Consider the following 19,787-nt stretch of genomic DNA (forward strand, 5'->3'; position numbering starts at 1 on the left):
CCAGCGCCTGCTCTTGCAATTCACTGCCCCCTGCAGGAGGCAGAAGAGAGCTGAGCCAGCAGTTAACAGGGGCTGCAGGAATCAAGAGAAGCCTTCATGGTTTTTCCCTCATGTAATTTTTGCATAGCACCCACCCAACCCATGATTCGCAATATACTTCTAGGTGAAAAACTATGAAACTGATATCACAATATGGACTTCAAACCGGTTTTGGACAATTCATTGATTTATCACCCAGCCCTAGCTTGTGCACCCTTCTCCACTACTGGCTCCTTCCAAAGGCTCAAGGCCAGTTTGATCTGTACTACGGAACGGGATCAGATCCAGCTGTATAAAGCCTTGTGGAATCAGGAGTACAGTGCCACCAGTTCTATACTACCAAGGTTTCAAGTAATATATAATGCCTATCTATATACAAGCTGCTGTTATGGCTCCTCACACATTTTGTGCTTAAAGTCCCCTCTCTTCTTTTGACACGGCTTTTGGCGATGGGATAATAAAAAGACTGGGGTGGGGGAGTCTGAGATGACTGATGAGAAGGAAAGGACGGGAAAAGTGATGGGGAGAATGGGAAGGAATATAGGAGAACTCCTTTACGCAAAAATCTGAGAGGGTCTAGGTGCAATTCTATGGGGGTGCATAAAAAAGCGACACCACGGAACACAGAAGCAGAACAAACCTAAGCTGATCAGTAAAAGATAAATGTGAAGTAAGAAAAAGGAGTTAAGCAACTTGACTCAGTTTGCCTAACTGTTATAAACATGCAGATTCAGGACAAAATCTAGTTATTCTAGGTGCAGGTGAGTTTCTGTTTTTCTTAAAGGGATGGGGCAATGCACATCCTGAGTGGGTGGCAATGCAGGCCAAGTCCTGGAAATAGGAGAGAAATGGGGAGGGCCTGCTCCAACAGGGAAAACAACTCACCTCCGTTTCTACTTTCTTCCTCTCCTCCAGATCAAGGCGGTCCTGATCTGCCTTCTGGTCGCGGTTGAATTTCTCCAGCTCCTGGGCCAGTGTGGCTGCTCGCTTGCTGGCCTCTTCCTTCAGCCGGTGGTATTTCTTCACCTGTTTGATAAAGGTAAGAAGCAAAGAGAGCGGAACATTTTGGAGACAGTTGCCCAGGACACAGAGGTGGTTGCCTTTCAGAGAGCTTCCCCCCAAAACAGCTACCCGGGAATGTAAGTTGGGCCACAACCCTTTTATATGCTTACAAAGGCCAATGCTTCCTACTCAGACTGGGCATTGAGGCACATCAAAAGCTGAGAACATCCTTCTTTGCCCATATGTGAACACACCTGCGCTGCACAACCCCCCACCCCCAAATTTTGAAAATGTTGAAAGAGGCCATCAATATCCAGCAGAAGAGCATAGCATTTGTAGACTTATAAATCACATGATTAGTCTCTGGCATCTCCTGTAAAAACTGACCTGGGAACTTTCTCTCTCTTAGCTTCCCCCGAGCAGCATGCCTGGCCCCTTCATTGCCCACTTTCAGGTGCACTTTAAATGAAGATTACCAGAGTTTTTTCAATGAATCCGGGGACACTTTTTAACCTCCTACTAGATTGATTTTGTCAGGGGACTGATTTGTAAATCTGGGACTATCCCCGGGAAACGGGGATGTCTGATAATCTTACTTTAAATGCCATTTTTATTTCAGCAGGCATTGAGGGTGAGAGCTATGACTTCTTGTGCTTTAAAAAAAACTGCTGCTTTTAAATCGCTTTTATTTTACTAATACAATGTATTTTGTTATTTGGCTGTATTGCATTTTAGACACCATGAGTATTTCTTGTCATAGCAGGGTGGAACATAAAATGCATAAATAATATTTTAAAAATTGCTTAGGGCAGTTCAGTATAAGGTAGCTCCTTCTATCCTCCAAAGTCACATGAAGTCTCTGACATGAATACTACTCATATTGATCCAGAGCAGATTCCAACATATAGTTAGCAGAGTAAAAACTTAAACACGTTGCAGGATTCCCAAAAAATAGACCAGAGGCAATTAATACTTCATCCAGCAGAGCTTTACTGCTACTGAAGGCAAATGGGCATAATGGTCACAAATCCAAATACATTCAGGATTGGCACTGTCCATAAATAATCCAGTTGCAGTAGACTTAACTTAAACTTACAATAACTTATCATAAGACTAAAATCTTAACGCTAAGCATACTATATACAGAACACCACACCAGTAGGAAAGAGATAGAAAGTGAAACTCAGGCTCCTTCTGGCTTTACTCTTATAGTCAGCATAACCTTGACAAAAGAGATAACAGGACCAGTTTAAGCCAGCTGTACTCAGCTTCTCTGAAGGAATAACCCAAACATCATGAATGGAATAGAAACTTATGTGTCAGCTAGAAACTTCCAGCTTGCACCAGTTTCTTTCACAAACAGAAGCTTCCAGAACCCTCTTGAATTAATTAGAATAGGAAGGACCTCTACACATCAGATCAATACTTTCTGTACCAAGAAAGGCAAACTAGCAGCCTCCTCCTTCCAACACTGGAGCCAGTATCACAGCTACTCCCTTGACCATACCTGGTTCTCCTCCAGTGTGAGGTCCCGGCCTTGGCTCTGGCTCTCTTCTTCCATGCGTTCCTCAAACTCCTGCCGGGCCTTCTCCACAGATAGCATCTCCTTCTCCAGCTCATCCATATCACCCTTGCGCTTTTTATACTGCTTCTGGGCATTCTGCAAGGACTTCTTGGCAGCTTCCAGCTTTTTTATCTTGTGGGACGTGTTTTCCTTGGCCTTGATGTACTGTGGGCGCTTCTGGTTCAGCTCAGAATCCTTTTCCCTGCAAAACACAATGCTTTTGTTATGTATGGCAATTGCATACCCAGTTTCCATGAAAGCCCAAGACAAACTCCCGTTCTAGATCAGAATGCTATAAAGTCAAGAACTTGTGGACCTCCAGATGTTCCTGGACTACAACTCCCATCAGCCCAAGAAAGCACAGCAAATTTTAAGGGTGATCAAAGTTCGTCCAGCAGCATCTGAAGGCCACAGTCTCAATAGATAAGATAAAACAGGTTCCTCATCCCAGTTCTATAATTTGGGGATAATGCGTCCAGCATTAATGCTCTTCTTATCAAGGCGCTCCTGATAAGCTTCCAAGGAAGCCCTAAGTTTCTCCCCAAACACTGTCTGAAGATCTCTGGAGTAGATTAATTGCAGTAACACTAATATTATTTTGCTTGAGATATTCTTTCTATCTATTGTTGTACATACATTTTATAATTTTGACAACTCTAAATCAATTTGCTTTAGGACAGGGATGGGGAGCCTGTAGCCCTCCAGGTGTTGCTGGACTAAACTCCTGTGATCTCTGACCACTGACCATGCTGGTTAAGGGCCAGTGGCAGTTTTAGCCCGGCGACATCCGAAAGGCCACACATTTCTTGGCCCTGATTTAACACCACAGCTTATTACAGTCAGAGGAAAAACGTGAACCCTCCAAAACCTTCCAAATTCTATGCAAAGTGTACCTGAATTATTAAAACCATAACGCACTCTGCAAATTAAGCCCATTAACATATTCCTCTACTGCCAAAATCACACTATATCCAAAGCACTGCCAGGCTTGGAAGTGAGAGCAGAGGAATTATATTATGTTTTTCTGTCAATTTCTGGTATGAATTTCCCCCTTCCCACTGAAAACAACAGGGGAAAGAGATTTAGACATGCTCTGGAGACCATGTACATTTCTCCATGATTTGAATGTGTGTGTGTCAGTGGACCAGGATGGCTCCGAAACCAAGCTGTTTCCATATCTGTCACAGATAATATCAAGCAAAGATTTTATTTGGGATTAGTTAGCCCTGGCCTTAGCCTCAAAGTCCCCACACGCAAAACCACATTGTTAACTAAGCAATTATTGACCAGTTGTCCGGTACAATTTTAGGGTTTTCGGTACACCTGATTTGTGTTAACACAGATCCTGTATATGCAGGAGACCTCATGGTGATTGGATCTGGGTTGGTAGAACCAAACGTCCAGATTTTGCTTTTATAGTAGATCCCAGAATTCTGAAATTTGGTTCTTTGCGTCCCACTACACTTACTTGATCTCCTTCTCGATTTGCTGCTGCTCTCTCATCACTTTGCCCAGCTCCTTCTTCCTGTCCTTGAGCTCATCCTCCACTTTGTCCATGCGCTTCTTATCTTTATCAATCTCTTTGTTTTTGGAGCCCAGCTCCTTGTTCAGTTTTTCAATTTCAGCTTCATTGTGGTACAACTTGAAGAGTTGCAGCTGGACTTGAGCTCGCACAACCTCGTCTTTTAGGCGCTGGTACCGATCTGCCTGTCCCCAAAAAAAGGAGAACATGAGGCTTAAGCTTTGGCAACACATGCTGCAAGCCTAAAGGACTTGAAATCCCAAGCACTAGAGTCTCAAACTAAACCCACTTTACCTTAACAGCAACATCACCACACTTTCTGGGCTTCAATTTTATCTCTACTTACCAGGCAGTAAGCCTCATTGAATTCAACAGGACTTACTTCTCAACAGACATAGTTAGGCTGCAATCCTATCTTTACTTACCTGGGATTATTTCCCACTAAACACAGTCCCTCTCAGGGAATTTAGGAATTCAGATTCTCTTAAAGTTAAAGTCGTGACCGACTCTAGGGTTGCGGCACTCATCTCGCTTTATTGGCCGAGGGAGCCAGCGTACAGCTTCCAGATCATGTGGCCAGCCGCTTCTGGAAAACCAGAGCAGTGCACGGAAACGCCGTTTACCTTCCTGCCGGAGCAGTACCTATTTATCTACTTGTACTTTGATGTGCTTTCGAACTGCTAGGTTGGCAGGAGCAGGGACCGAGCAATGGGAGCTCACCCCCATCGTGGGGATCCAAACCGCCGACCTTCTGATCAGCAAGGCCTAGGCCCGGGCTCTGTGGTTTAACCCATAGCACCACCCGGGTCCCTTACTGCACTCTTAAAAAGTACTTAAAAAGAGAGAAAGGAGGGCAATAAGGCAGGGCACCCTGAAGCCAAAGGAGGTGAGGGGAAGATGAAGACAGCTGAAAGGCCAATTTTATATTTAAGTAGAAAAAAGATGTCACTGAAGAACAAAAAGAATGAGGCAGCAAACAAAAAAAAAGAGATAAGGAAATAAAATAAGGAGGGGAGGAGAATGAAGATGCTTGAAAATAAAAGATCAATTCCTCAGAGTGGCTGGGTATAAAGAATAAAATTATTATTTAAACTGGAATTTTAATCAGGAAAAGGAAGTGAGTACTGTATAAGGTTGTATTTATGGGCAGAAAAATTGTTTAGATAACAAAACAGGGAACTGAGGGTTAAGGATTCATAACAGAAAGAGGAAGACATAGCAAGAAGGGCATGCCGAGTCCTATCCATCCTCAAAAGAAATGCCAGACCTCACCTAGAGCTAGAACGGGGAAATCCCAGACACTTAAATTGTTGTGCTGGTGCTGGAACATACGGAAGGCATAACCATGCCACCAATCACAGCAATACAATAGCTAAGAGGCAAGTCCCACCCAACTGACGACCAACAAGCAGTGTCACCCAGATAGGTGGAAAGAGATGGTGTTGATATTATCATAACCAGAACTGGCCCACTTTGACCATGACATTTTATGAGCCCAGGGGACTGAGGAGTGGAAGGAGTGATTTTTCTCTTTGGAACTGCATTTTTTTTAAAATCAGCAGAAGTTGAGGGCAGTGTTGGTGGCCGAGAAGAAGAAATGAGGAAGAATATGGATGTGGAAAAGGTGGTCGTAAACAGATTGGATTTCCACTTAAACTGCTGAAAAATTAATCGTTTCCACGATTGAAGTGCCAAAGGATAGTGTGACAACATTCTGGACCCATAAGGAAAGCACAGCCCAAGGACAGCTTTCAGTTTTTACCTCTTCTTTCTCCTGTTTAGCCTCCTTGCGCTCTGCTGCAATGTTCTTCTTCCGATGGTAATTGAACTGAGTATCTTCTTCTGCCTTGACCATCTCCTTCTTGCGCTTGTCGTACTCCTGAGCCAGCTCCCCCGAGCGACTGATCTCCTCAAAGAGTGCTGTGCGCTCCTTGGGGTTCTTCATGGCAATAGACTCCACCGCACCCTGGGGCAGTGAAAACAGGCAGCATCAGAACAAGCCAAGAGATTCATCTTATCTAGTCACCTCCATTCTTCTGGCATGGATTGAATAATATGCGACAAATCAGAGAGACAGATGCCACCGATGACACAAGCAGTGGGAGTCTGTGGCACAGCTAGATCCTGTAGGTCTGGTTTTTTATCTGTCTTTTCAGAACCACACTGCTGCCAGCTTCCCAGCTCAATAGGCTAGAGGCAAAACCATCCCTCAGGCAATGGAGTCTGCATTTGTACTTTAGGGTAGCACTAGAATGGCACTATTTGAAGCAGGAACATAGGAACATAAGAAGCAGCCTTGGACAGAGAGCAGTGGCTCTCCAGGGTTTCAAACAGGAGTCCTTCCCAGTCATACCTGGAGATGCTGTGGACTGAACAGAAACCTGTTGGTTAGAGAGCTGGATTAGAACCTGCGAGACCAGGTTCCCCACTCAGCCATGAAGTTCACTGGGAGACATGGGCTGTCACTCACTCTCAGCCTAACTTACCTCACAGCAAGTTGCTGTTGTGAGAATAAAATGGGAAGGAGGAGAAGTATGTGTGCCACCTTGAGCTCCTTGGAGAAAAGATGGTATATAAATGTAACTAAAAAACCAACAAGTATGTACTGTTCCGCTGCTGAGCTAGAGCCCTTCCTCACAGCAGCAAGGTTTGTTAAAATAATTATTTGTTAAATTAAAGCTTAGTCATCACTGGATCCTATTAGCTTGAATCTCACATCTCTGCTCTCCTCCGAGTAGGATTACATGAGCCCATCCCAGAATCCATGTGGAGCCCATACCATATCCCACAAAGCACAACCACTAGCCATGATGGCTGTGTACTACCCACTGAACATAGTATAACATTGAATACCAGTTGCTGGGAATCCCAATTAAGTGCACCTAAATCCTGCTTGTGGGCTTCCCAAAGACATTTGATTGGCCACTGTGAGAACAAGACACTGAGTCTGTTGGACCACTGGCCTGATCTTACAGGGCTTTTCTTATGCTCTTAAATGAACCTTTGCTCAAGTGTCAGCAACTCTGGAAATGTTACAAGAAAGTCTGCTCATGTTTGGCTGTCAACATGGGCTCTCGGTGGGAAAATGCCAATAAATTTATGTTCTACTATAGCAGTCACGTCCAACAGGTAGATCGTGATCTACCGGTAGATCACTTTATGTCTTATGGTAGATCACTGGCTCCCCTCATACATCCTCAACAACTTTGGCTCCCCTAAAAAAAGTTCAACAGTGTTGGACTTTCCTTCCTAACAGGGCTTTCCTTCCTAAAAAAAAGCTCAACAACTTTGATCTGAACCCCCCAAAAAGGGGTAGATCACTGCCAGTTTTTAACCCTATGAGGTAGATCGCAGTGTGTTGGGAGTTGGCCACCCCTGTACTATAGCATGTGTTTTGGGGGAGATTATAAAGGGGGAGGGCTTACCTGAAAGACTAGAAAGTTCCTAGCTTTGATTAGAATGCCCAGTTTCTCCAGCTCCTCACTGTATTCACTCAGCTGTACCACTTTATTGTTTATTTTGTACTCTGATGAGCCTCCTAGAAAACAGACATCTCATTTACTATCATTCAGACAACACTAGAAACCCAAGACTTCAAAGTTCCAGAAGCTCCTTAACTCTACTCCCCAATTCTGAAGATGATGATACCGTAGGGTTGGAAGAATGCCTTACAAAGCATTCCACAGAAAACAAGTAAATGCAAAAAGCAGAATGGGGTTTCTTTGGAAGAATGCACTAGCAGATTTAGGCCCGTTAGGCAATTCAGAAATAAGTTCTATAGGGTTCAAATGGGGCTTACTTTCATGTAAGCATGTAAAGGCTGCACTATTATTCACACTTTCAAGGAAATAAGCCCCACTGAACACAATGGGACTCACTTCAGGACCTCCCCCCACATTACCCCTTTCAGAGTAGCCGAGCCTTCTTTGCTCGAGCCACCCAGCAACATGGCTTACCAGAGACTCCAATACTACAGCATGACATACACCCAACCATTTCCTCACCCTGTCCCTAAAGCTCACCTACGATGACCCTTGCAAAGGTGCGGTCTTCAGCGCCATCTTCAGAGTAAACCATGCTGACAAATGCCCGATTGGCAGCTGGCTTCCCTACAGGGGCCCCATGGATCAGGTCTCGCAATGTCTTTACTCTCAAATTGCTGGTTTTCTCACCAAGCACAAAGCTGATGGCATCCATGAGGTTTGACTTGCCTGGATGGAGGACAACAAAGTAAACCATGATGCATTTTAGCAAAAGTGCCATACGGCTTTCCCTCAAGGTGTCATTTGAGATTTCATTTCCTGGGCCCTAAAACCATTGCAGCACATGCCACAACCCTGTAACCTGTGAAGATTGCTTCTGAGCATACACAAATTTATTTCTTGCATTGAATGCCTCTTCTGATCTGTGGTGGGCACCCCAAGATTTGAGCCTCTCTTAAAAAACTAAGAATGTCTCTCCCCTTTCCTGACAAATGTCACCACTAAGCATGTCCTCAACCTGCTGCTTACCGCTCTCCCTTCTCAAATTTCACAGTTTTGGGGGAGTACCTTGACCCCCACACGCCTTTTGCTGCAGTAGGGTGCCTCCTCCAGCTATTTAAACTTTCATAACCAAGTTGCTTCTGCACCAAAAATGTGAAAAACTCTCTCAAAGCGGTGTATCCGAGAGACTACAGTCATTCACAGCTGACATAAACGCTCAAACCAAGCTGGCGCCCCCACCCAGCCCTCCACGCCAAACAGCGGGCGCCCCCCATGGCGGAGGAAATCCCTCCCAGGACAGCGACTCGTGCAGGGGCGCAGTGGGCACCATGGCGGGGCCTTCCTCTCGGCGAAGCCCGCCTGGCCTCTCGCGAGACTGAAATGCGCCGATCCAACGCTCAGCCCCCGACCCGACCCCGCTCCACCGCCGCCTGCCCCGCGCACCAGATCCGTTAGGCCCGATGATGGCCGTGAAGCGCCGGAAGGGCCCGATGATTTGCCGCCCCTTGTACGATTTGAAATTCTCGATCTCGATCAGCTTGAGGAACCCCATTTCGCGGGCTGCGGAAAACGCCAGAGCAGGAACGGAAGGGAACTACGGGGCCCGGTAGGGGACACGGGCCAACACGGCCCCCGGGCCAGAACCTCAAGGCCCCCTACTCCGGACTACTCTCCGGCCCGCTATGCCACAACCAGAACGCGAGCGCAGAAACCTCGCGAGGACTCGACGCCTCACGTTCTCCAAATCCGGGTGTCCCACCTCCCTCGAAAAGCCGACAGCTGATAGGGCGCTATTGCCCGTTAGGTTTTGCATACGTAGCTCCACCCTCTTCCCTTCTAAGACGTTGGGAGGGGCGTTCTTCCAAAGGCGCTCCCGCCCTGCCTGCCCTTTTCTTTTGGCTGATTGGTTCCTCTACTTTTATATTTGCATAAATCGACACTTACTGGTTTCAAAACAGGCTGGCTTGTTGGCATAGCAACCAGGAGGACGCAAACATTCGGAGGGAGAAGGTGAGCGCGGGACAGCGGTTGGGAGGTCTATAATACAGTATAATATTCACACGCCACATACCCTCCAGCACTTCTCTGATTAAGATAGGGACATCCCAAGGAAAAGCGGAACATTCTGGGATCAAATCAGAAACCAGGGTGGCTTCTCTAAATCGGGGAGGTCCCTGGAAAATACATAGCTGCCAAGTTTTCCCTTTTCTCGCGAGGAAGCCTATTCAGCATAATGGAAAATCCCTTTAAAAAAGGGATTAACTTGGCAGCTATGAAAATAGGGACACTTGGAGGGTCTGCACACTACTGCTTCCTCTGGCAGCAGGGACTCAGGGCAGTTTATTGATAAAAACAAGAACTGCTTAAAACATGTGGGGAAACAATAGTTAAAAAACAATAGAACATTGATAAAATTAAAACTGTATATAAAATCTATTGAAACCATACAAATAACTATGTATAATAACACAGCACCAGCACCAGCCAGGGTCAGCCCAAAACATTTTGGTACCTAAAGTGGACCCCAAATAGCGCCTCCTTTTCCCACCAGGGAGGAAGGGGAAAGTGAATTGTTTTAAACATTTTGCTTTGTTGGGGGATTGAAATAAACTAGGCAGAACACTGGAGAAGACAGCAATCACCAGATCAGGGTTAGGAAACCTCTGGCTTATAAGGCTGTTTCTTCCAAACCACAAAATGTGGGAAGTAGAGATGTGGTCTTCCATGGGGAACTTGATCATGCAGGCAATCCCTGCCACAATCAGCGTTGCCATTCATATGCTCAATCCTTGAGGAGCGCTGAGCAGAGGCCTTGCAAAGTGCTTCACACTGAAGTTTCAATGCAACTAGCTGGCTGCCATGTGCTTGGGAAACACTTCCCAAGTACTTTGACAGGTGGACAGAGCAACCCACCTGTCAAGTTTGGTCCATGGGGTGGGGACAGATAAGCATCTGGCCCTCCTGGCTGAAAAGGTTTCCGAACTCTGAACTACGCAGATCTGATGTTGGAGAAAAGCTTATTCCATGCTTAAAGGTAAAGGTAAAGGGACCCCTGACCATTAAGTCCAGTCGTGACCGACCCAAGACCTAACTGCAAATTGTTCCAGAATAAATAGAGAGACAGGCCTATCTATTCCCACCACTCAGATAAGATTAGTTAGCAATGGGCTGGAGCTGGGTCGGCTTTAAAAACTTTAATCTCTCTTCCTCTGACAAGAAAACACAACCCTCAGTTACAGGTGCAAATATGTATAAAGTGGACATCCAGCCAGATCTAAAAGAAGCAGCTGCCATTGAAGCCCGCAGGAACCGGGAGAAGCAAAGACAGAGCCGCATCTTTAATGCTCGCTACCGCACAATGGGGGTGAGACATGAAGTGCTATGGAGTCATTTGTTTGGAGGAGGACTGCCTTGATTTTGAAGTTCTGGGCTCCTTAACTATCCCTCAGAACTGACATACCTGTAGGAAGTAATCCCTGTGCAGAGACACCTTAACCTGAACACTCCTTTCCAAATTTTCTTTCAGCTTGTCAGCTTGTTCAGTGAGACACAGCAAGAGGTTATTTATTGGGGATATGGGCTAGCTAGGCTATGGGCAGTTAACATGCTGCCTTCTAGATGTTTTGAACTTCAACTCCCTTCATCCCTGACTAATTGCTATGCTGGCTGGAGATGATGGGAGCTGTAGTCCAAAAATCTTAAGGGCATCATGTTGGCTAAAAACTTTAAGGGCAGCTGGACTATACATTAATCACTTTGAGAGAGCCAGTGTGGTGTAGTGGTTAGTGTCAGACTAGGAACTGGTTCAAATCCCCACTTGGCCATGAAGCTCACTTAGGGACCTTGGCTACTCACTGCGTCTTAGCCTAACTTAACTCACAGGTTTGTTGTGGGGATTAGTTGAGATGGGGGAGAACCATGAACCACCTTGAGCTCCTTAGAGAAAAAGGTGGGATATGAATGCAATAAATAATTGATTCATAGGAAGTGATTCATAAATACAAGAATAAACTCTCAGCAAAAAATCCAGCTTCAGGGGTTGAAGTATTATGAGTGAAAGCAAGGACTGTTCATTTTCTGTAATTCCATTATTACAGGTATCACAGATGACATGAGTGTTCATCTCACTATTTCACATAATAGATTACTCCTGATCACTCCTCAGGAGCACCTGTATTTCATGCTCTAGATGCTCAGTGGTCGTATATTCTATATATGCAGGCCAAAAGCTTAAACCTGAAGCCTTAAAAGCATCAGATCTGTTAGAAAGATAGGATAATAATTGATAGCAAAGGGGACAGAGGCACTTAAGGCAGCTTACAGCAAAAAAATAAAGCAAGTAAAAATATTGATGCATAACTGCACACCAAAAACCAAGACAGCAGAAAAAAATAACCAAAAGCAACAGGAAATTAGGCATAACCAGACCCTATTCTATTGCATCAGTTGGTGGTAGGACATGTAGCAGGTCCTACCAGATGAGCTGTGAGAACAGGCAGACTAATGTGGTAGGGGATGGTCCTTTTAAGCTTCTTTATCCTAAGCCATCTGGGGTTTTAAATGTAAAAACAGCATTTTGACTTGAGCCCAGTAATGAACCAGAATTCAGCAAAGCGGGTCAGCAGCTTCAAAGTTATACTGTATTCTAAACTAGCTGACATGAAATAGGAGAGCTTATGCCATTGCATCTTTCAGGTTCCTGCATGTTCTTTGTTGTCTTTATTTGGGAGGGCAGCATGCAAGATCCTGCATTCTGTTTGCTTCTGAAACAGCCACATCCGATGCAGCAACTAACTTGTAGTGTCACTTTTAAGGTGGATGTAGAAGGTTTGAAGACCCAGGTGGAAGAACGAAAACTCAGAGAAATTGCAGAGAAACGACGTGATGAAGCTTTCGGTAAGTGTTTCTGCTCCATTTCTCTGTGAGGTTATTTATCTCACTTGTCTCAGGGCATTGGTCTGGGGCCTGAGCAAGTCAGTCACCACAACAGTTAAATTCAAATGAAATAAAGTGCAGGAGGTCTGGCAGAATGAAATGCATCAACCTCAGTGGGGTTTGCATTAAAAAAAATATATCCACTCTTTTGACCATATCAAACAGGCAGCTTCATAGTTTAATTTTAAATCTGGCAGCTTGAATCTATGTCTTTCTTTAAGATCTGTTAATATTTTAAATTTAATCCTTGTTTTTCCCCCCTGCCAGATAAATTTTGATATCCCTTTTTGCCATTGTTTGAAGCACCTCACATTACCAGTAATCAGTATAGTTTGAAATATAAACAGCATATTCAGTAATACATTTGTATTAATAGCTGAAACTCTTCCTAACAGTGAGATTTTTATCTTGCTAAGTCTTGTTTTACCTTGTTTCATACTTTAACACAGTTATTCTGAAAAAGTGATGTGTTTTTATTTGTTAACCAAATACCAAAATATTTCACCTTTTTCTCCACTCTAATGTCCGGTTAATATGATAATGATGATGATTATCATCATGTTATTATAATGTTATTATATTATTATTTTAAATTATGATTATCATCATAATTTTATTATGTATACCCCTGCCACTCTGGGTGGCTTACAGTATATATAAAAACATAGTAAAACCTCAAATATTCAAGACTTCCTGATACAGGGTTGCCTTCAGATGTGCTCTAAAAGTCAGATAGTTGTTCATTTCCTTAACATCTGATGAGAGGACATTCCACAGAGAGGGTGCCACTGCCGAGAAGGCCCTCTGCCTGGTTCCCTGAAACTTTACTTCTTGGAGTGAGGAAACCAGCAGAAGACCATCAGAGGACCTCAGCTCCCCCCTCCCCCAGAGAGCAGGATCGGGCAGCGGTGTGCAAGTTGCGGTAAGGAGGGGGAGGGGGAGGCAGCGACAAAGCAGAGTGGTGCCCCCTCAGGAAGTAGCCCAGGAGTGCGGGGAAATGGCACACAGCTCACCTGCCGCTCCCAAGCCTCCCCCTGGCGCCAGCTTGGGGAGGTAGGCTTGGGGAGGTAGTGCCAGGAGGCAGGCTGCACCCACAAATAAGCCTTGAATTTTAAAGGTGTGTCTCATTTGCAGGTGCAGGGCCGTCTTAAGCGTATCCAGTGCCGTGGTGCAAAGCTCCCTCCGGCCCTTCCCCCCCCCCCCAGGTTTCCCAGAGTTGTCGAGGTCAGCACTGCTGGCGGGGCTGGAGGAGGCAGGCAGCAGCTGGAGGGGAGGGCAGCTCCTCTAGCAGAGAAGAGGTGGAGGCTGGACATGGTGCCTCCCAGCTCAGCTGGCCGCTTTGTGCCGTGGCGGCCACAGCAGGCAGAGGTTCCGGGCGCCATGCTGCTTCAGCGTGGCATGGGGAGGTGGGCGAGGGCAGCAAGCTGATGCTGGGAGGCGCCGTGTCCAGCCCCCGCCTCTTCCCTGGCACCCTCCAGAATTTGGCGCCCCGGCGCCCTGCGCCACTAGCCTCTATGGGTAAGACGCCCCTGTGCAAGTGCATCTAACATTTGGGCCAATATGGTAAACAATAATGGTGATAATGGACATCCTTGTCTTGTTCCCTTTACATCTCCAGGTTTGTCAATCAGTTCTTTTTCATGAGGCACACAGAGCAATGACTGACAGCATCCTGTGCTCTTCTTATGCAGATGCAGATCGGGTGCAGTGCGACAAGATTGCACAAATGCTGGAAGAAGAGGAGCGCCAACGGAAAAAACAGCTTCACCAGGCTATCTTGGATTTTCACAAGCGGGAGCAGCAGCCCTCCATGCGCCGTGAGTGGGACCTCTATGACCCGGAGGCGGCACGCAAAGCCCTCCCAGCCCGTGTGAGTGACGATGACCCTCGCTGTGGCCCTTCTAGCATGCAGCGCTTTGCTGGTGAGGACCAGATTGCGCACGCTCGGCAAAAACTTCTAAAGGAGCAGAACAAACGCGTCCTGGAGGAGCAGAGAAGTGAACGGGAGAAGGACCTTGCTGACCGTAAATATGCTGGTATGTTCAGGATGTGTGCAATGCTTGGGGACACAGGAGTGCTAAGCTGGTGTTTTGTGGTTGACAAAGGAATGTGGAGAATAGCATCTAGCTAGTCCCAGCATTGCCCCTGCCCACGACACTCAAGTGCCTCAGGTGGGGTAAATCATTCTGCACACCCAGTTTCCCTGCAACGTACTCGGCCTCAGTTCTGGGTGAAAATGTAGCAGCTTTATTTGTTTTCCTTGAGCTCTACTGAATAGCTATCCTCTTCTTAAGACCGTTTGTATTACTCAGAAGAAGTTGGAGATGAAGGAATTCTCCTGCATTTTCTACAAGCATTTCCATGCTTTACTTTACTATATATTTTGTGACTTTAAATCTCTGCTGGGGTTCTCTCACCAAAGAGTACTTGCCCCCAAACTGGGTCTTGGCATCCAGGAATTCTCCTATTTATATGTTTGGCACCAACAAGATTTACCCAGCTGGAATACTGGTTTGGCTCTTAAGGAATGAATATTATATGTAGCTCCTTTTATTTTCTTCTTCATCTTTCTTTAGGTTTCTTTTCCTTTACTCTCATTTTCTCATTAAGTTTTTCCTTTCCTTGTCTTTTCTTTCTTCTGACTTTGTTCTTTTAGACTAAGTAGCTGTTTTATCTCTGTATATTATAGAAATATACTTTGTAATGGGTATACCAGTATATTTTTGTATATTTTTGAATAAGTATCAATAAATATATTTTTTTTAAAAAGATTTACCCAACTGGCCTGATAGGTTGGAGGTGAATCTTTAAGAGCAATGTTTCCCAAAGTGGGTGATACCGCCCCCGGGGGTGCTGGAACAATTCAGAGGGGTGATAGTAGTCTCAGGTGCAATTGGGGGGACATTGAATAAAAATAAGGGGGTGGTGGGTATGTAATGACACTTACCGCCAGGTTGGGGGCTGTTGCGTGATGGAGACAATGCCTCCCTTGGACCCAGTGGTCCTGCTGGAGGCGAGGGGTTTTCCCAGGCTTGGATGAACACTTTTCAGCTGCATCCAGGCCTGGGAAACTTGTTTGCCTATTTACAACATCTTTATTTACTATGTTGTAGGGTGTAGGTAGAAATCAACACACACACACACAATTTTGTGAACAATTTATTTCATTGCACTGGATACATTTTCTTTATCTTTATTGTGCCTGACTCACAGACACCCCCCCCCCCGATGCCAATCCATGGACCCCATGGATAAGAACCCCTGCTCTAGATAGAGGCATAGTAGCCAACTAACTCTTTGGTGTACGTTTCTTGGCCAGGTGTGTGCTAGTACTGTTCAAAAGTGAGCACAGACAAACTACTATAGTTCCCGAATACAGGCAACTCCCCATTTGCGCACAATTGGCACAGGCACAACCACGGATGCCTGTGCCATTTTTGGCACCACAAGGAGGCAGGGCAGGCTGATGCACGCAACCCCTTCGTAAATTGGGAGTTGCCTGTCCTGCTATAGGGCTGATCACCTGCTTTGACATGGCCTTCTCATGTTCTGCTGTTAGCTCAGTGGTACACTGAGGGATGCAGGTGGCACTGTGGGTTAAACCACGGAGCCTAGGGATTGCCGATCGGAAGGTCGCCGGTTCGAATCCCCACAATGGGGTGAGCTTTTATTGCTCGGTCCCTGCTCCTGCCAACCTAGCAGTTTGAAAGCACGTCAAAGTGCAAGTAGATAAATAGGTACCGCTCCGGTGGGAAGGTAAACGGCATTTCCGTGTGCTGCTCTGGTTCGCCAGAAGCGGCTTATTCATGCTGGCCACATGACCTGGAAGCTGTACGCGGGCTCCCTCGGCCAATAAAGTGAGATGGGCGCTGCAACCCCAGAGTCGTCTGCGACTGGACCTAACAGTCAGGGGTCCCTTTACCCTTTACCTTTACACTGTTAAGTTAGAGCACAGGCTTGTCTAGTCAACAACAGGTGCTGATGCAAGCAGTGACCATGTTTCTCCTTGACCAGTCTTCCATGTCAGAGTGAACCCCACTGTTGGAACTGGAGAAGGAAGTCATAACTTACTATCAGCATCACAAGCCCTACTGAAACAGTTGGGAGCTGCAAAGCAACACAGATGTGTCTGTCTCCCATTCTGCTACTCTTATGCCATTCCAAATCTGCCTCACTTTGCCCTATGGGAGGATTCTCTGTGTCTGTGTGTGTGTGTGTGTGTGTGCGTAGCTTGACTGCATGCCAGAACACCTGCTTTCCTTGTAGACCTCATGGAAGACAAAAAGAGGATAGAGCTGGACCTACGAGCCCTGGAACTGGCACGTTTGGAGGACGAGTGTCGCAAGGCCAAAGCCATGGCAATAGCTGACTTTAACCGAGCCCAGGTACCACCTTCCTATATTAATTAGCTATTCATCTGCATCGTTCTTCAACCTCATTCCCTCCAGATGTTTTGGACTCCCAACTTCCATTATCCCTGATCACTGGGCATGCTGACCAGGGCTAGTGGAAGTTGTAGTGCACACATGTGGAGAGTACCAAGTTGGGAAAGGCTGGGCTAGAAAGACGTGTGCACAAGGCTGTAGATGCTGTCACAACAGCATCCCATCTACTCCTTTCCCAAACCAGGCTGCAGAGGTTGCTGAGCAGCAGCGGCTGGCCCAACAGCGTGAGCAGGACAATAACTATGCAGAAATCCACAACCACCTGACGGGTGACCTCCTGACAGAAAACCCTGACATCGCCAAAAGCCTTGTGGGCCCACACCGTGTGATCACGGACCGCTGGAAGGGGATGACCTCTGCAGAAGTGGAGGCTGTGCGGAAAGCACAGGAGCAGCAGTGTAAGGAGAAGCAGGTAAGTGGCGGCACAGCTGATGCTGCAGCAAGAAAGCTTGTGAGTTACACAAGTTCCTTCATAACTAACGCAACTAAGAGGATGTTCAGAAATGGTGGGAATGTGCTGACATGGGCAATACATGAGTAGGTAGGTCTCTGCATAATATGCAAGGTGTGTGTACACTAGGTTGCAATCCACTACCTGTTCAGAGCACAGTGGTGCTAAGTAAATGGACTGCTTCCCCTTGTAAGCTCAAGAATGGTCCATTATGTAGGAGAGAAGAGGGCAGCAGGTACATTGGCCTAAGCACAACCCTTATCTCTACATTTTAAGAGCATCCTCCCTATTGTGGGATTCAGCTAAGTTATTGCATGCATGGAATGAGGTCCGCACATGCAATGGGACTCCATCACCCCCTAAATCTGCTTTGGAGAGTTGGAGGAACCCCCAGAACAGGTTTAGGGGGCACACAGGGGAAAGAGATGGGAAGTCCTGTTGCGCAAGCAGACTTTGTTCTGTGCACACACACACCCCACACTTGGTGCTATGTTGAATTCCTCTGTTATGCTGCGGGGTGGGGTGGGGGTGTTACAAAATTTTGGATGGTGTTTCTTTCCCAGATAAAAGATCAGTCTTAAACTTTCCATCCTCCTGAGCTTCTAATGGTACTTTCCTATGCCAGTAAGAGGTGGTGGATGTAGGCAGCTGGAATGTTACAAAGGTTCTCTGTTTCCCTCTCAATATATATAAAATATAAATCACAGTTCAAATCTTCAAAGTGCTTTTACATTAACTCAAGAACACCTTACAACAGCCCTGTAAGGGAGGACAGTACCAACTCCATATTAACATTTGAGGGGGTCAGGTAACAGTTGAGAGAACAGTGGCTTGTGAGTTTGTAGCAAGAGTACCGGTAGATATTTTACCCAGGGGTGAAATAGTTTTCACTTCAATCAGCCACATTGCACTATGTCTGAGCCTTTTCTCTCCCACTCTATTAGAGGCTGAGGGAAGAAGAGCAGCAGTTGGAGGCTGAATGGGACCGGCAGCGTGAGTTGGCTGGCCGTGCCGCCATGGAGATGGAGCAGCAGGAGCAGAATTTTCGCCAGCAGCTGAGAAAGAGCCTGGATGCCTATAACCAGGATCTAGCGGATGCACAGAAGTCAAAGTGAGTAGGCCAAGGATGAAAGGTTCCTTCCTGCCCCTGGGAGATGGAAATGAGGCAGCCTCCTCAGATAGAGAATTGCAGGTACCCTGAAGGACAGGCTGAAGTTTGTCTAGAAGCACCGCCACCTGCGCTCAGTGCCTTTCTTCCCACTAATCCTTGCTACTCTTTGTGGTGATCCAGGGGTGAGGGAGATGCAGTAGGCACATATTCAGAGGCATTTTCATCTTTTCTCCCTAGGTTAAGTCCTGCTACTGAAAACACAGGCCAAGCTAACTCTTACTTGGCACTAATGAAGTGACAAACATTTGCTTGCCTTCTCCACTGACCACACTTCTGTTCTTTGTTCTACAGTTTACAGTATATGGAAAAAGAGGTCTACTCCAATGTACCCACAGCCCAGTACCACTTGCAGTTTAACACTAGCAGCCGCTGACCTGAAGCATGACAAACCCAGTTCCAAAGCTGGCTGGAATGAAGGATTTGCGTTCAGTAAAGTATTTTTTGTGCAGTATTTACAAAGGGAGTCATCTGCTGGCTGTAATGTAGAATTACAAGGACAAAGCAACTGATGTTTGCTAGACCATAGTTTCCATTTAGACCAGTTTCCATGTTATTGCATGAAGACCACTCTACAATTGCTCCACGTGGATGTCTATACCAGTGTAAAATGTTGCCCAACCACATGGCAAGCTATTATGATTGTTAAGTGCATTGAAGTGGCTTCCCTAATGCGTGAACGGGTCCCCGGAGAAGAAAATTAGAGTAAGGGGCTAAGGTGGTTTGTTTTGCACACACATCACAGAACAGAGTGCCTCAACAACAGAATGCAAGGGAACATCTCTATATAGCTTTTCCTCAGGATCAGGTGCTAGTATTTCTGGGATTTGTAGGTGGTTTAGCTCAGAATGGTTTGCTTATCCACAACAGCCAAGAAATAAAACAAAGCCATTGGGGCAAACTGCACGGTCAGCTTCTTCCTCTCATCAGGGACTAAACATTATTTTATTTTTTAATATAAAATATCTAAGAAGTGAACAAGTGTATATAAAATACATTGTGTTCTGAACAGCCTTGTTATCTTTGGATGAAGGGTGGTATACAAACATAAACATCATCATCATCATCCAGCAGGGCCTGATCCTATTTGCTGGTGCTTGCAGTTATGCAGTAGCAAGACTAAGGCTGGAGTCCAGAAAGCCACACTGCCCCCATAAGCTGTGATTCTCAGCTTTC

General features: G+C 46.0%; 2 protein-coding genes across 5 annotated transcripts in view; one reads left to right on the forward strand and one right to left on the reverse strand.

The window, feature by feature from the left end:
* Positions 1-9,310, reverse strand: part of SMC1A (structural maintenance of chromosomes 1A) — a 28,243-nt gene extending 18,933 nt beyond the window's left edge. For both annotated transcript variants that reach the window (XR_015947190.1, XM_035140900.3), the window contains exons 1-7: positions 9,056-9,310; positions 8,150-8,338; positions 7,553-7,665; positions 5,890-6,093; positions 4,074-4,312; positions 2,549-2,807; positions 925-1,065 (exon numbers count right to left, since the gene is read on the reverse strand). Coding sequence is in view for 1 of the 2 variants with exons in the window: in XM_035140900.3 (XP_034996791.1) it covers positions 925-1,065; positions 2,549-2,807; positions 4,074-4,312; positions 5,890-6,093; positions 7,553-7,665; positions 8,150-8,338; positions 9,056-9,164 (1,254 nt within the window). In the remaining variant the exon portion in view is untranslated. The remainder of the gene's footprint in view (positions 1-924; positions 1,066-2,548; positions 2,808-4,073; positions 4,313-5,889; positions 6,094-7,552; positions 7,666-8,149; positions 8,339-9,055) is intronic.
* Positions 9,311-9,584: 274 nt separating this feature from the next.
* Positions 9,585-19,517, forward strand: RIBC1 (RIB43A domain with coiled-coils 1). 3 transcript variants are annotated; one of them, XM_035140811.3, is made up of 8 exons: positions 9,585-9,622; positions 10,830-10,976; positions 12,427-12,508; positions 14,239-14,583; positions 16,814-16,932; positions 17,177-17,404; positions 18,388-18,554; positions 18,906-19,517. In XM_035140811.3, exons 2-8 carry the CDS (start codon positions 10,860-10,862, stop codon positions 18,985-18,987), a joined length of 1,140 nt encoding a protein of 379 aa, XP_034996702.1. In that variant the 5' UTR covers positions 9,585-9,622; positions 10,830-10,859; the 3' UTR covers positions 18,988-19,517. The 3 variants fall into 3 exon arrangements, with proteins under 3 accessions (XP_034996702.1, XP_034996701.1, XP_060125140.1); XM_035140810.3 differs by having other exon boundaries at positions 10,846-10,976; XM_060269157.2 differs by having other exon boundaries at positions 10,852-10,976.
* Positions 19,518-19,787: the final 270 nt, after the last annotated feature.

The sequence above is a fragment of the Zootoca vivipara genome, chromosome 15 (assembly GCF_965207765.1).
Source record: "Zootoca vivipara chromosome 15, rZooViv2.hap1.1, whole genome shotgun sequence".
Classification (NCBI taxonomy): Eukaryota; Metazoa; Chordata; class Lepidosauria; order Squamata; family Lacertidae; genus Zootoca; species Zootoca vivipara.

Excerpts from the sequence above, each read along its gene's own strand:
- RIBC1 (XM_035140811.3), top strand. The coding sequence starts at position 10,860 with ATGTATAAAGTGGACATCCAGCCAGATCTAAAAGAAGCAGCTGCCATT. Across the intron at positions 12,509-14,238 it reads ACGACGTGATGAAGCTTTCG|ATGCAGATCGGGTGCAGTGC; the intron begins GTAAGTGTTTCT and ends CTTCTTATGCAG. Across the intron at positions 18,555-18,905 it reads GCGGATGCACAGAAGTCAAA|TTTACAGTATATGGAAAAAG; the intron begins GTGAGTAGGCCA and ends TTTGTTCTACAG.